General features: G+C 45.2%; 1 protein-coding gene across 1 annotated transcript in view; it reads left to right on the top strand.

The window, feature by feature from the left end:
* SUCLG1 (succinate-CoA ligase GDP/ADP-forming subunit alpha) overlaps nucleotides 1-14526 on the top strand; it is a 34165-nt gene extending 19639 nt beyond the window's left edge. The window contains exons 3-9 of the mRNA XM_051974339.1: nucleotides 1578-1694; nucleotides 3492-3704; nucleotides 3852-3909; nucleotides 9577-9660; nucleotides 11359-11510; nucleotides 12360-12548; nucleotides 14275-14526. Coding sequence (XP_051830299.1) covers nucleotides 1578-1694; nucleotides 3492-3704; nucleotides 3852-3909; nucleotides 9577-9660; nucleotides 11359-11510; nucleotides 12360-12548; nucleotides 14275-14301 — 840 coding nt within the window. The 3' untranslated portion in view covers nucleotides 14302-14526. The remainder of the gene's footprint in view (nucleotides 1-1577; nucleotides 1695-3491; nucleotides 3705-3851; nucleotides 3910-9576; nucleotides 9661-11358; nucleotides 11511-12359; nucleotides 12549-14274) is intronic.
* The last annotated feature ends 2292 nt before the right edge of the window (nucleotides 14527-16818 follow it).

Raw genomic sequence — 16818 nt, 5'->3', positions numbered from 1 at the left:
GGTTTCTTTGCCTTTCTAATTAATAAACTGTGTATGAAATTATTATGTGAGATATATATGTAACTATTTACAAACTAATTAGGGTCATGTTTATGTTCCTGATATCAATTCATTGATCATGCTTTGGCTTATTAATCATTTCTATCAATGAGATAATGTGCTTAACATATCATGAATATTTAAATTGCAAATTTTGGAATTCCCACTTTGTCTAAAGCATCTTATTTCTATGGTAGCACAAATCGTTTTATGATAATAATACAAATAGTATTTCCCCAGACAAATCTACATTTTACCTTATCATGCTTATCAGTAATTATTGTGGGACAGAGATCAAAGGGGTGGATTTGGAAACCTAGATCTACTTCAGATCCCATTTTACCCATCAGTTTCAATATTTTAATTTTTCCAGTCTTTTCCACTGCCAGTAACAGATAGCACATGAAATAATGAAATAGATAGTCTCAGGGATAGACTTGAAAAAGATATCATGAACGTACAAATTGCAAATTTTGGAATTTCTCACTTTGTCTAAAGCATCTTATTTCTATAGTAGCACCAACCTCTTATAATAATACAAATAGTATTTTCCCAGACAAATCTGCATTTTACCTTATAATTCTTATCAGTAGATATCAGTAGACAGGAATCAGAGGGGTGATTTGGATCTCTAGATTTACTCCAGATCCCATTTTATCCATCAGTTTCAACATTTTCGTTTTTTCAGTCATTTCTACTGCCAGTAACAGACAATAGTGTGGACTGGTTTTTAAATTCATTTCCTTCCACTTTCCTTATCTCTCCTAGAGAAGGTGCTCATGATTAGTACAGTATCCCAATGATCCCAGCAAGAAGATGTACGGAAAAAGCTAAGGACTTTGATTTTCCACAAACTGGCTTCTGAATTATTGAGAATTGACTTTTTATAATTTTCTTTATCCAAAAGTCTTAGTTTCTAAACAAAAATCTCTTGCTGTATGGGATCTTCCTTAAATATGTTGTTGTTAATGATAATTGTTAATAATTATTTTAAAATGTTGGTCATGTTGATATGAACAATTTTATTCCCCATCCTGGACAAAATAGTAATGTTTATTTGCCCATTATCTCTGAGAAATGAACTCACACACACTCGCACTGATTTTTCTGTATGACAGTTTTCTAGATGCTGGAAGTACCTGCAAGTATCTGAACTTTTATATAAAACATTTCGTGAATGGAAATCATCCTCAAATATATCCCATAAAGTGATACTAGGATTTTTCCCCCCTGCTTGTCTTCTTCCCTTTCAGGTTCAAGTACAAAGGTGTTTGGGCCCAGCAAGTTTCTCTAAGATTTGTGTTCTGGAGTCTTGGGGTTGTTGGGTAATGCCTTCAGATTAGTGACACTGCTGTACTTAGACCTTTGGTCTAAGAGAATTGATGTTTTTAAAGTGAAAATAGGGATCGGCTATTCCTCTTTTAATTATCAGTTTATTTCTATGACAAAAGGTCTAAAGTGTGCGGGGCTGGGTTTGTTACTCTTGGGGCCTTCAGCTTTCCCTTTATCAAATGTTTTGTGCCTTTTTTCTCTCCCAGGGCACTTTTCACAGCCAGCAGGCATTGGAATATGGCACGAAGCTGGTTGGAGGAACAACGCCAGGGAAAGGAGGCAAGACACATTTGGGCTTGCCTGTCTTTAATACTGTGAAGGAGGTAAGGAACACTAGCTTGGCTGGGAGTGAGATTTCGTATGAGGAATCGTGTCTCTGTGGGAAGATCACTTTCTACTTGCAAGAGAGAGATCTAAGAATTTGGGTGGGGACTGAAAACAGTTAGGTTTTGTCTTAAATGGACACAAGAAATGGAGTCATTCTGTAGGCTGCCTGTGGTCCTTTCCCATCCCGTGGACATTCAGTCACTCTCGGGGATTTCCTAGCTGTTGGGAAATGGAAGTTGGCCCTCTTCCTAGAAAGGTTGGGGGTTGTAGGTGACCTATAAAAGAAGTAATTTCATTTTGCCTTGTTGGGGAGGCCTCCTCTGTGCCAGGGCCCCCCCAGACTCGATGACTTGTCTGGATGTAGTTGATACAGAACTTGATCCCAGGGCTTTCTGACTGGATCAGCTCGCTAACCTCTGGGCTACCCTGCTTCTTCAAAAATGTCAGCTGTTAGCTCTACTTTCCCAACTCGAGAGCTTGTCTGATCTTATTCTGTGCAGAGCAAAGATGGCGTTCCCAAGCACATTCTCCTTCATCTCCCTCCATCTCCAGCTCCTCATCCACGGTGGTAACTCATCCACCCCTGTAATAGGTATATGGGGAAGTATTATCCAGTTTTGGAGCAGGGTCAATCCTAGACAATTCCCCATTAAATATTCACAGAAAGACTCTGCTTGGAGATGACTGTTAGCAAGGCCCTTCGATGAAAGATTTCTTAATAACAATAGCAATAGTATAGTACTACTACTTCTAATAGCAGCAATCATTTCCATAGCAAGTTTTTCCTTGTAATAAAGATTGAAAAAAGAAAAAGCAGTTCAACAAAACTAACAAACAGGCTGAATAAACTGTGTTTTATGCCCATAAGCCCTTTTTCTGCAAGGAAAATTTTCTCTATTCTGTATCCAAGTGTTATTAAAAACTCAACAACAACAAAAAACCCCACAGAATTTTCACCATGAGTTCTGATTATTCTACACAAGTTCTATTGCTTAGGCTGATAATCATAATTCTATATTTTAAAAAAAAAATCATCTGTTTGGAATATTTTATGTTCACCAACTGAAAATTCATGACAAGAAACATTAATTAAGCATTTATAGAACTCTTCTTCAGGCCTGGAGTATGTTGGCTTTGATAAAAACCTAGCCCCTGCCTCATAGAGCTTAAATTTTGGGAGGGAGTGTCATTGCCATTCCTAGAGGCCTTGCCAACTCACACATAACAATTGTTGAGGTTTGAGGGGCCAGACTGGGGCTTACAAGAGGGTCTGTGTCTTTTTGTCCTTCTCATTGTGTGTCTGAAGAAGAGAATGGAAAGAGACAAGGTCGTGGGGCCATCATGTGTCTGGGCCCAAGGGATCTGTAAGATTCACAAAGGGCAGAAAAGGAGGCCCATTAAGCAGCGAGTCTAGGGGCCCATGCCCAGGAAACTTGGGCTGAGGAAGATCCCATTCCTTCTTCAGTCCCCTGGATATACTAAGAAGTGCTAGCAGCGAATCTCTTTTATTAATGATGATGGTCATAATAGTGATCAGTACAATCATGTCGAACATTTCTGAGCGCTTTAATGCTCTTACAACTTTATAAAATAGTATTGTATTCGCTCCTCCCAGCCCAGCGAGATGGGCACCCTGGGGCTGTAAGTGTGAGGGGGCTGAGACTCGGAGCGATCCACGTGTCTAGGACCAGACCTGGGCCTTCTGGCCTCAGGCCCGGTGCTGTCTCTGAGGGACCCACCGGCCTGTCCGGGTCATTTCCCGCCCAGCCAACATCCCGTGATTGGTGTTTCAGGCTAAAGAACAGACGGGAGCCACGGCTTCTGTGATCTACGTGCCTCCTCCCTTTGCTGCTGCTGCAGTGAAAGAAGCCGTGGAAGCCGAGATGCCGCTGGTCGTGTGCATCACAGAAGGGATCCCACAGCAGGACATGGTGCGTGTTAAGCACGCCCTGCTCCGGCAGGGGAAGACGAGGCTGGTGGGCCCCAACTGCCCTGGAGTCATCAACGTAAGTAAAGGGCAAGCGGGGATTTAGCCTGTTGTGAGACTCGCCCGTTCTGAGCTAACCTGAGTCTTCTTGTGAGTTGTTTGTAATTCTTGGAGAGTTTCAAAAAGTCTTTTCTGAAGTGTTTGCTTCTGTTTTACTTTCCTTAAGCCCGGGGAATGCAAAATCGGCATCATGCCTGGCCACATTCACAAGAAAGGAAGAATTGGTGAGTATTGAGAGCTCTCTCCTGCTTGTTGTTTTTTCAGTTCTCAAAATCCTAAAGTTTGAAAACACAGAAACCTTTAAAAAGCCTTATTTATTTTATTTTTATTGATAGTATTTTATTTTTCCAAATACATGCAAAAATAATTTTCAGCACTGATCTTTACAAAAACCTGTGTTCCAAATTTTTCTCCCTCTCTCTCTTCCCCCTTCCCTAAGACAGCAGGCAATTCGATATAGGCTGAACATGTTCAATTCTTCTAAACATATTTCCATATTTGCTATCCTGTGCAAAAAAGAATAAAACAAGAAAAAAAAAAAAACCAAGTAAACAAAAAACAAAAATGTGAAAATACCATGCTCTGATCCACATTCAGTCTCTGTAGTTCTCTCTGGGGGCAGGTGGCTCTAGCACAAGACCATTGGAACAGGCCTGAATCACCTCATTGTTGAAAAGAGCCAGGTTTGCTCACTTTGCTTAGCATCAGTTCTTGTAAGTCTTTCCAGGCTTTTCTGAAATCAGCCTGCTGATTGTTTCTTCTAGAACAATAATATTCCATTACATTCAAATACTGTAACTAATTCAGCCATTCTCCAGCTGATGGGCGTCCACTCAATTTGACACGGAGACTTTAAAAAAAACCATGATATGCTCAATACACTTAACCATTAGTTTCCTTAGTAGCTTCTAAAATATGTATCTTAGTCTATTTCTCTTCAACCTCTCTTCCCCTAGAATTCTTTCTTGGAACAGAAAAAAAGTCAACAAAACTATTAAAAACAGCAATTGAGAGACAGCACATGCTCTATGGAAATGAGTTCAAAACCATAGTGTTCACACTCCATTCGGTTAATACTTTTAAGGAGTAGAGGTAAAAAGGTCAAATGCAATCAGTTTCTGCCTTTGTGGACTTTTAGTTATGTGGGGGCAAAGCCATCATTTTAGTTAGATTTTTAAAAATAATTTTTTTTTGAGACACCCCTTTGGTTTCATTCATAAAGGGAACTCTAAGCAGATTCCTTCCATCACTGTGAGTCAGGAGACTTGCGTGGGGTGCTGAGAGGTCAGGTCACGGGCAGTGTGGCAGGATTGGACCCCAGGTTTTCTGGCCTCCAAGGCAGGCAAACGTTCTCCAGTAGCATACCTTGCCTTTTTGTAAGGTCAGTAACTGGATCTAAGTATGGAGATGATACACTCATGAAAGAGAGGAGCAATGTCTCCTTTCCCACCCTGGGGGCATTTGCACTTTTCTCTTGCTCTGACGATCATACCCGGGAGATCAGACCCTCTTCTCCCACCATGACTCAGTAACTTCAGAATCTCCCTATTACCTCCGGCTTAATGTCTAAAATCCTCTGTTCCCCGTTCCAAGCCCTTCGTGACCCGGCCCCCTCCTAACCTTTTGTCCTGAAGCCTGATGTCTGGCAGCGGGAGATTGATGAGCCTTCCTGCAGATGTGTCTGAACTAATCTGGCTGAAATGTAATTGTGCTGGAGTGGAATGGGGAGACTCGAATTTATGTTGATGGCGACTGAGTAATAACACAACACATCAGTAATGGAATATCGTTGAAGAAAGCAAACGGCCTCCAAATGGGAAGCATTTAACTTGCTTCCGTGCCAAATTTGTGGGTTCTATTATTATGGCTTTTTTTATGAATGTGTTTTTACTGTTTAAACTCTTGAGGGAAGACAGGAGAGTAAACTACTGTACACAATTACTCTCGTTTTTCTGTTTTTCTTAATTTGCAATTTGCTTAAAGCATTAAACAAACTAATCGGAATCTGCGGCTGAAAGTCCGCCAGAAGAATAAAGTCATTGGATTAGCTTTCTATGACCTTTTATCTGCAAACGATAGCTGCAAATGTACATTTGGGCGTAGACCCATGCTGGGTAGGTATTCTTTAGAGGAAATCAAATAGCTCTATAATGCTTTAGAACTGGCATGGACCTGGGTGCGAATTGTATGTGGTGGCGTGAAACGTTCAGTGGCGTTTATTGAGCTTCTGGATGTATGTGTCCCTTTACCTGGTCAAGCAATCCCATTTCATTGCATCTCCTCCAGTGGATCGTCCCTTTCTGTCACCCCCATTCTGTCACTTGTTTTCAGTCCTTGCTGCCAACAAACCTGCCCCTGTTGCCTCTATCTCAAAACTCCCTCACTTAACCCTTCCATCCCCACTATCTCGCCCAGTATCTTCTCTGCCCTTTGGGGGCCAGACTCCTGAAGAAGGCCATCTGGACTAGGTGCCCCCACTTTTTCTCATCGCTTACTTCTTCACCCCTTCCTGCCTTAGCTTCCAATCTCACCTGAAACTGCTCTCTTTAGAGAGCAGTTAATTGCCAAAGCTTTTTCTCAGTTTTTAATTCTCATGGGCTTTCTCCTTAGTACTTTCTTCTTTCCAGGTTTGCAGGATGCCTTTTCCTTGTTCTCCTCTACCTCTCTGACCACTTCTTCTCTGTCCTTTGCTGGATCCTCTTCTAGGGCATGCCCTTCTTAGTGTAGGTATCCCTTTGGTATCCTGACCCTCTCTCCTACTTTGGTGATTCCTTCAACTTCCATAGAGTCTTACTATTTCGATGCTGGTAGTTCTCAAATCTCCCTTTCCTGGTCACCTCCAGTATCTTATAGCTACTGCCATTCGGGTGTCTCAAGCTGAATGTCTAGTAGATGTTTTAAATATTTCCAAAACAGAACTTCTCCCTTCCCCATCACTGTAAAGGATGTCATTGTCTTCCCATCCTTCAGGCTTATGCCATGGGAGTCATCCTGGACTTGTGACTTTCTCACTGCCCTTATTCAAGCTGTTGCCTTGATCTCCTCCCGTCATGTGTTTCAAATATGCCCTTTGCCCTCCTCTGACAGGGGAGGCCCCCATTATCTTCCCACTGAACTATTGCAGGGGCCCCCTATGGGGTCTGTCTGTCCCAAGCCTCTCCTTTTTCTGCCATAAAAGTGATGTTCCTAAAATTAAGGTCTGATTCCCTGTCTTCTCCCCCTCCCCCATTCCTCAGTAAACTCCAGGGGCATCCTGTCACCTCTAGGATGAGATATCAAGCCCTGTCTGGCCTAGCCCCTTCCTCCCTTTCCAGTCTTAGATCTCACTCCTCTGTCTTGGCTCAGTGACACTGGCCTCCAGGTTGTTGCAGCCCTCTCCCTTCTCTCTGCCCGTCTCCTGTGCCTGGGCACGTCTCCCTCTGCCTGGCCTGCTATGGGTGCTATACATAGTCCCCAGCTTCCAGGGATCCAACACTCAGGTGGAGGGTGGACTCCACACAATAGTACAAAGTGCTGATGAGCACATGATGAGCAAACAGACTGGAGAGGAGAAAGACCCATTTGTGGCCAGAGCAGGTCGGTTCAGTTTCATGAAGGGGAACATTGTTTTATCTGTTCTTTAAAGGATGGACAGGAATGGGACAAGAGAGAAGAATATAGGTCTGGGAGAACAGTGTGAGGGAAAGCAGGGAGGTGGGGGAGAGTAGTTGGAGGAGACTTGTATAAGACAAGCTGCAAAGCCGTAGTGATCCTAGATTGGCCAGGGCTTCAGGTGCCACAGAAAGAAGTTTGGATGGTAGAAAGTCACTGGTTTTGATCAGAAGATAGAAGGAAATGAGTCCAGAAGTGTTGTTCTCCTCTACCTCTCTGACCACTCCTCTGTCCTTTGCTGGATTGAGGTTGAAGAGGGGAGACCTTGGAGATAGGGAGAGTTGTTAGGAAGCTGCTGCCTGGTGGCAAGGAGACAGGAAAGGAGTGGAGAGATTGTGGCTATATATAGCATTCTGTATGACTGCAGATGAAAGGGGAGGAAGAGGGACAAATGGAAGTAAAAACTGTAGTTAACTTGGATGGGGACTGATGAAGGCAGAAGGAAGAAGATATTTTAGGGAAGAAATTGGTTCAGTTTGGGACAAGGGAAATCAAAATGCTCGTGGATGTTATTAAGGTGATATGTGATGGACAAATGGAAAGTGGAGAGGTTAGAGCTCGAGAAAGATTTGGGAGCCAGCTTTGTAGACTTGCTAGATTGAACTCAGTGTAAATCAGATGGAAGATCTTTGGAAAAGAGGAAGGCCAAGGCCAGCAAACTGGTAAATCCCCTCAGGAGCAGTCATCTACAGCTGTCCCTAGAGGGTACTGTTGTAAGTTGGGAGATCCACCAACAGCATGAACTTGTGCTCAAAGCAACGAGTGGTTTTGAAATGGAAAATGGAGGCTTGTGAGTTACTAAGCTGATGGAAACTGTCTTGCAGTCCCTTTTCAGAATGAAGGCTTGTGAGGATTGTTGAGTTTGATAACATTTTAGTCCGTCTGGACCATTGTCTACACGGTTCTTAAGGACCAGCAGGAACAAGATCTTTTTCCTAATTTGGCCAATTTTCTTTGATTCAAGAATCTGAAATCATGTATACCAAACGTCATTCAAGGGAAATGCTCATTTATACCCATATCACAGCACCAAGTATTTATCAAGTGATTAATGGCTGTGCTCTGGTTAAGAATATCAGTGTGCTCATTTTGAGGGGGTAAGGAGGACAACTTCTCAGTTTGATGTGAATTCTGCTTGTCCGGTGATGGCGTTCTTATAGCTGCAGTCTGCCCCGTGTTACACAGACTGAGAGTTGGAAGGTCCTTTAGAGACTGTTTTGTCCAATACCCTCATTTTGCAGATGGAAAAACTGAGGCCTAGAGAGCCTGTGACTTGGCTGAGTTCTCGAATTTGCTCGACATACTTGCCAAAGCCCAGCCTTTAGGATTCTATTTTCCTTACATCAAATGGCATAAATAGAAACCACTCGTAAACCATATAACCAGAGATAAATGAATTCGATCACATCTTTTGCTTGCCATGTTAATCTTTATGTTGTGATTGCCACTCTCAGTTTTATATCTGTTGGGAGTCCCAGACAGAGGAGGTTTTTTCTGTATGTCTATGAGCTTAGTGACATTGGTCACCTCCCCATTATTTATCTCGTTTCTAAATTGTTTTGTAAATTGTGGCTTAGAACAAATTCTCTGCTTTATAACTTCATGTGTGGGAAAGGAAAGGACATCCAGCTCTCCTGTAGTGTCTATGGGAAAAGAAGCTCTTTTATACGTGTCCAGTGTCTAAAAGACGTAAGACCTGAGATCTAATGGAGATTAGATAGTGAGCCTCCCTTCTTGATTTTTTTTCTTTTGATTTTTTGTGGTTCGTTGCTTTTTTATTATGAAGAGAGACAGAATAAGTATATGAATGGGGAAGGGTTAGAAAGAAGCTGTTCACAAATGTGGTTGTCTTTTTGAAATTTGGAGGTCATCTAATGGCTGGGGATTTCTGGGTTTTTACTTATCTAACAAAATAAACCATTGTGCCTGCAAGCAAAACTGTATCTCCCTATCCCACTCTGACCGCCTCATTTATCAGAAACTTGGATTCCTGTTTCCTTTGCTTAGCATGTCTAGCTTGTAAGAACCCATAAAATAAAAGCATTTTTCTTGCAACACAGGAACCGTCCTGCCTCATTTTTGTATCTTTCTAGCCTCAGAATTAGTGTTGGGTTTATTCCAAGGCATATTTGTAGATTAACTGGAGTTGGTGTTTTATAAAGGCCAGCACATGCTCAGTGTGTGTGACGTCTTCTAAGAGATGACTCTAACATCCTTTTTCTGGATTCTTGTTCCTTCAGGTATCGTATCTAGATCCGGCACCCTCACCTATGAAGCAGTTCATCAAACAACCCAAGTTGGCCTGGGCCAGTCCTTGTGTATTGGTGAGGAGATTCCCAGTGAAACTGTGCAGTTAGCTGATTGCAGTAGAAATTAGTGACTTGGGCGTGTAATAATCCTTCCATTGTGTAGCCGTTTTCCAGTCACGACTGACTCTTCTTGACCCATTTGGGGTTTTCTTGATAAAGTTACTGGAATGGGTCGCCATTTCCTTCTCCAGCTCATTTTACAGATGAGGGAACTGAGGCAAACTAGGCTGGGTGACTTGCCCAGTACGTGTCTCAGGCTGGATCTGAACTCAGGAAGTAAGTGGTCCTGATGCTTTATATAGTGTTCTGTGTGCCTCATCTCACATGAACTTCACCACCCTATGAGATAGGTTGCACAGGTGGTATTGTTCCAGCTTTACAGGTGAGGATACTAGCCAAGAGTTTGAGGTAAGACTTGTGTGTTTTGCTTGAACAGTCACGGGCCACGGTCCCCCTGTTTCTGCGGTGCTCCCAGAGAGTCACTGGCAGAAGACCTTGAGGGGCAGGGTGATCTCCTAGGCTGGTGCCAGTTCCAGGCCTTGCTTGGCTGTGAACAGGGCACTCCGCTTCTGGGGAGCTCTGATGGCTAAATGCTAAGACTTGGACCATGTCATGCCGTGGGAGCTCCTGCTGTTAATGGAGAGATGGGATTTACTTTGCTTCCCAAAGCTCTCTTCTCAGTTTATTTGTAAGGTTTTTAACTGATCCTTTGCAATTTCAGATTTCACATTATCTGGCTTGGGTTATATTGAACACAGTAGCTACCGAACATTGGTAGATTTCTCTCCTTTGAAATTTTCCTTAGGCTTGTGTGCCATCCTTCACCCGGGATGTAGGAACTGAAGGCACCCAACAGTCACAAGGGCTCACATTTCTATAGCTCCTTGAGGTTTGCAGCGATTTTCTCTCTGTGAGCTAGGCAGTCCCTGTATTTCTATTGCTTTTCTACAGATGGAAAACTGAAGCTGTGAAAGGGGGAGGGCCAGATCTTCTGGCTCTGACCTGGGCTCAGATCCCATCAGCTTGTAAAAAGCTGAACCAGCTCTGCTTGGGGCCAAATCCACAGGCTCTTGTAGGGATTGCCTCCTTAGGCATGCATGGGCCATGCCATCAGCCCTGGTGCTCCCAACTTGGGGGGGAGGCAACAGAGGCACCCCCCCAGGTCTGCCTGAGCTGCCTTTGTGTGGCCCTTGCTTATTCCTTTGTATGCAGTAATTGGGATTTAAAGGTGGTTAGTGAGATAACACACATCTTTTTTGACCTCATGGACTCTACAGAGACACAAAACTAGCCCTGACCTTTGTACACATTTTATTTAGAATAGATATCTTTTTTGGTAGTTTGTTTTGTTCTTCATTAGAATCGTTTTTTAGGGAAAAAAGTGACAAAGTGAAAAGGGATTTAAGATAGAGGAAAAAATCATAATCTATTAGAGCTAAAAAAAGGGCCTTTTATAAATGAGAGGGAGGGAGAGAAAGGGGGGTGTGGATATCACTTATATTCACACCAAGGAAGCCCAGTTATTGTTTTGGAATCTTTCACCTTAAAAAATTTAAGTGAGATGTCCTTTAACATAGATTTTAGGACAAGAAAGAAAAAAAGTTCAGAGCCATCAGGAGGGCTGTTGAACCATTCATCTGAAGCCATTCTCAGCCACTTCCAGGTCTTCCTCACCATTTTGTCAGCTTTTGTTTCCATTCTTTTCCTTTTCAGGGATTGGAGGTGATCCCTTTAATGGAACAGATTTTATCGACTGCCTTGAAGTCTTCCTGAAAGACCCGGCCACAGAAGGCATCATCCTGATTGGGGAGATCGGTGGCAATGCTGAAGAAAGTGCAGCGGCCTTCTTGAAACAACACAATTCAGTAAGGGCTCATGCCTGATTCTTGGGTGGGCTTTAAAAACCACCGTCCCTGTTTGATAAAATGATCCGTAGAGTCGTCGGTTCTAGGAGGCCTTCTCCGGAGACCTCTGCTGCAGGCCTGCTGCTGGGTGCCTCCGGCTTAGGGGGAGGTGGAGAATGAGGTTCAGGACTCTGGCCGCGGCCAGGGTCAGTCAGGCAGGACTAGGCCATAAGAGCTCTCCCACACACATAGGAAATGCAGAATTCAAATAGATTAATAAAAGACTTTTTGGGGTTGAAGATTATTGGCATCCCTTGAGCTCAGAGAGGTTGTGAAAAGTTTTATTTCTCACATAAACTGCTTTCATAATCCTCTGACTGACTGCTCTTTCCTTAGTCATCTCTGAAACTTGAGCCACATTGGGGCCATACTCCACTATATCTGAGCTGCTGCCTTTTGTGCTTTAATTTTTTAAAGACAATTCATATTCTATTTGGATAAAATACTGAGAAGAGTGAGCGTGATCCTGGAAGTTGAGTTGTGGGAGAGGGAAGCCATCACTTGAGTTGTTGTTTTTCCCCCAGTATGGATAAATCTGTTCTTCTCTCTGGGTCCCTAGTGAAGACAGGGACAAGCCTTCCATAATTCTTTGGATAGTGAGTTTTATTTTGGAGGATAGAAGGAGGGAGGCTGATCAGGGGGTCTTCAGGGAGGAAGGAAAGGAACTGACATGGTCATTCAACATGGAAGGAATAGACTTCCCCACTCACCTGTGGGGGTTCTTGAGCTCCACGGTTTGATTGACCGTTTCATTAGCGTGTTTCCAGAACTGGGCCCTTGTTTAAAAGTAGCATTTTGCTCTCCCCGCAGGGTCCCAAAGCCAAACCTGTGGTGTCCTTCATTGCTGGCTTGACTGCTCCTCCGGGCAGGAGAATGGGCCACGCCGGGGCCATCATCGCCGGAGGGAAAGGCGGCGCGAAGGAGAAAATCGCTGCTCTTCAGAATGCGGGAGTGGTCGTCAGTATGTCCCCTGCCCAGCTGGGCAGCACCATATACAAAGTGAGTGCCAGGGGACCCCCCGACTAGGCCATGTCCAGCCCTTCCTGGGTCTTTTCTTCCATTCGGAAATAACTTTCTGAGTAAAAATCTCATGAAAAAACCCAGGCCTTTGGGACTACCAGTTGTACGTGTGGCTGCAAGAGAGGCCTCCCCAAGAGGGTCCCACTGACTCTCCTGAGTGTCAGGTCCTTTTCTGGGGCTCACAGGCAACTTTTCAGGGCCAATTTCATGGGTGAATAAGAAAGGATGAGGCAAACTGATTGAGTTGGTCAAGGTCATTTAGATACTGAGAGGTAGATGTCAGGATTTGAGCTTGGTTCTTCCAGTTGGAGAGCCGGGGCCAGCTCCCCGGAGGCACAGGATTGGTGGGCAGGTCTCTGATTCCGGGAGTCTCCTCTCCCCCACTGTGCCTTCTACCTGTCTGTGCTTGGGCGGTCCAGGGCCGGACACCTCCCGAGAGAAGGACCTTTTTTGTCATGAAGGGAGAACGGTGGAGAAGGAGGCCTGATGAGGGGCAGGGCTTTGTTTCTGGAACAGGACCATCGATTTTCTCTTTGCCTTTGAACTTAACATTGAGTTAGGTGTCCACGCTGGACAGGCTTGGTCCCCATCATCGGGGTTTTGGTTTCTGGTTTCCTTACGGGTTGTTTTTCACCCCAAAATCTGAGATTGAAAAGATCCTAAGGAGCTTGTGGTGAGTGACCCAAGCTGATGTTTATGCTGCTTCTCCCTGGGCCGAAGGAACCTTCCTCATGCACTCTGGTCGGCCTGGAGAGGAGGGGGGCTTATAATGCCCTGAGGGCCTCGCATACAGCAAGGGCTTAATAAAGGAGGGGTGGGTTAATGGAACCGAATTACCACCACTGTCTGGTCAAGGAGAGCAGGGGGGGTGGGGTGGGGTGGGGGAGGTGGGGGTGGGGGCAGTGTGGGGGGAGGGGGGACAAACAAAAAAGCCTATTTTTAATACTGATACAATTCTTTCTCGGCCTTGTCTTTGGGTGAGTTAGTGAGTCACTTATTTTCCCATTATCCTCTAGTGTCCTCACCCACCTATCAGATTGGATAACATTGGTCCTATTAAAGAGTGACCTTGGTGGCTAGGGAGCACCAAAGAAAAGGAAAAGAAAAAAAGAAGGAAGGATGGAGGAAGGGAGAGAGGGAGGAAAAAAGGGGGGAAAGGAAGAAAGAAGGGAGAGGAAAAGGAAGATAGAAAAAGATAGGAGAGGGGGAGAGGGAAGGGGAACAAGCCAGGTGGAGGTGGGCAAGGCCCCCAGCAGTGCAGGAGCCTGTGTTGCCAGATTGCTCCAGCAGGTGGCAGCAGAAGCCTTGGGATTTCAGTGACTTTATCTTGTCATTGACAGCCTCAGAAAGCAATGTCGGCGCCGCGGCTGGGGTGTTTCTTCAGACCCCAAGGAATCAGAATCTAGTTTCCCTTCCAGCCATTTCTGCTTTTCTGCTGTCTCGGTCGTGCTCCTGCGTTGGGGGGACCAGCCCTTTCTGTCAGTGCCCACGTAGGGAGCGCGGCCGTGTTTGTCCCCCCGCAGCGAGGGGCCAGCGGGACTCGGGGCTGACTCTCAGGGAGGCCGCGGGGGTGCAGAAGCTGCCCTTGGGGAGCCCCATCCCGGGCTTCTGTCCCTGGCAGGGAGAGGGTCTGAATCCTGTTGTGCACAAGTGCCACTTGGGTCTCTCATTTCTCTCCCCTCCCCGTTCTTGTCTGTCTCTGAAGGAGTTTGAGAAGAGGAAGTTGTTATGAAACGTGGGAAAAAAGCCTTGGAATGAATCACTGTAGAAACGTGAACCAGCAGCTGCCGGCCTCCGCGTAGCTGGTGTCCGCTAAGTGTCCGCTCCTGTCCGCGCCCGCCCAACGCCGGCCTTCCGTCCAGCCGGAAGCGATACGTGTGCTTGGGACGTCCTACCTTCAGATGTATTTACCTGATTGTACATCATAGACAAATAATAAATCTTTTATTTGATTTGACTTGAAGTTCTGAAGTTCATTGGGGGATAGAGGCCTTGGGGAAGGGGGAGCATTTACAACTTTTTTAAAGACGATATAGGTGGTATTGGACGCACCTGGGTCCTTGCAATGACAGAGCATTGACTGGCGCCGGAACCGACTACTTCCTGCTGGATCCCTCTCCCGTCTCCTGCTTCTGCCTCAGAAATCATGTGACAAGGTTCCTTCTCCCGCTCCCAGCCTCTGTCGGCCCCCAGCTTACTTAGGCCCACATTTGGGGCCGAGGAAGCTCGTTTCCAGGCGTGGCCTTGCCAGAGGGAGCTTTGTTGGGCGCCCACAGTGCCAGCCGCTGCTCACTGAAAAGCCGGGCACCCACCTCGTTCTGAGGTGCCGGAAGCGGGAGGCCAGGCAGGAACGAGCCTCCATCGCCACAGGGAGGCGGGGAGACCGGGGCGGTTGTCACAGCCAGGTGAATATGGAACCCCCGCAGTGGCCACGGCCTGCAAGGGTGAGGTCGGGAGCCTGGACTTCCTTAGTGTCCCCAGACTGGACTCGGAGTCTGGGGTCTGACCCGAGCTTGCGTTGGGTGAGCCGGACCTTACTTAAAAGGGGGGGATAATAATGACAATGCCCTCCAGCCTCGGAGAGTTCCCAGTTCCCATAAGTGGCCCCGACTCCAGGACTGGCACCTGATCCATCGCAGGGGGAGGCGGCAGTTGGGGAGGCTCTGGGTTCCAGTTCACACACACACACACCTACTAGCTGTGCTGTCTGGCTAAGTCACCGCCACTCTTGGCCTCAGATCTGTAAAGTGGGGATAATAATGGCCCCTGCCCCTGCTGTTGTAATATCTACATATTAGACACTACCTCTTTTAGTGTATATACTGCCAACGATCATTTATTAAGTGCCTCCTGTGTACTAGGCACTGTATCAAACATCAGGGACATGTTACTAACAAGCATTTATTAAATACCTCCTGTTACCAGGCACTACATCAAATACTTCCATGAGCATTTATTAAGTACCTGTATGTAAGCATGATGTCAAGCACCAGGGACTTGTCAAAAAAAGTATTAAGTACCTCCTGTATGCTAAACACTATATTAAGCACCAGCAACATGTCACCAGCAAGCACTTATTAAATGCCTTCTGTTAACCAGACATCAAGCACTAGGGATACATCAGTGAGCATTTATTAAGCACCTCCTGTGTACCAGGCACTATATCAAGCACTGGGGATACAAAAGCAGGCAGATAATGTACATGGAAGGTTGGAAGGTATGTTACAGGTTGTTTAACTCAACCCCGTTATTTTAGATGCTATCTCCCCTTCCTTTCCCTCTGACTCACCAGAATCTTACTTATCCTAGGCTCACCTCAAGTCACATGTCCTCTGGGATGCTTTCCCTGGCCAGCCCGATCCACCGTGACCTCTCCCTTTTCTGGGGGCTCTCATTGCCTGATAGATCTAATGCAAATTAGATCCAAGGCCCCCACAATCTGCTCTTCCTCTGGCACCTGGCACACAGTTGGTACTGAAGAAATAGTTTTCGATGAATATAATCTGACAAAGTGACTGTGCTCCTTAAGAAGGCAGATCTCCGGGTCCTTCCTACCATCTTTCCAAAACGACCCTTTAGTTTCTTGTGTTTTATATTTCATTCTATTCCACGCGTGGGTTTTTAAAACAGAATGGAAGTTCCTTGCGGCCTGGCGCACAGTAGGCACCACGTGCTTGTTTATTGATTGATGGAACCTGTTTTGGTCCCATTGGTTGATAGTTGTAACAAGCCCAGCATATTTCCCAGGGCCACTGAGAGGTGTTAATTGAGTTGTGAGGGAAGGTTCTTTGGGAGCTTATTTGTATCCAATAGTGATCAGGGTTTCCTGGAGAACCACCGGCAGGAATTGCCCAGAGCACCTCAAGGACCCCACCGTGCAGTTTCATTATTATTTCGCAGTTTTGTTCCCAAAGCAGAAGATAGGCTTTTCCTCAGGAAAATGTATATTCCAGCTGTGTGTGTAATTTGGAAGATCTACTTCCTTTGACGCTTATATTATTTCAACTTTCTCTCTTTAACCTTAGCCAGATGGTGCTGTGCTGTGTTATGTGATATTAATAATGTCAGAACTGACTGCAGTTAAAAAAAATGCCGAAAACATATACTTGGAGTATATTTCTTACAAATTATTACTAAGTCCATGCCGGCAAATGCTATTTTACTGTAGGAGTTGATGAAATGCCAACGGTTGTAAATGAGTAATACCGGCTCTAGCGAGAGGCCTGATGAAACTTTGGATTGCCTTTCT

This window comes from Antechinus flavipes, chromosome 2 (assembly GCF_016432865.1).
Source record: "Antechinus flavipes isolate AdamAnt ecotype Samford, QLD, Australia chromosome 2, AdamAnt_v2, whole genome shotgun sequence".
NCBI classification, from domain to species: domain Eukaryota; kingdom Metazoa; phylum Chordata; class Mammalia; order Dasyuromorphia; family Dasyuridae; genus Antechinus; species Antechinus flavipes.
This window is presented reverse-complemented; position numbering and strand designations above follow the sequence as displayed.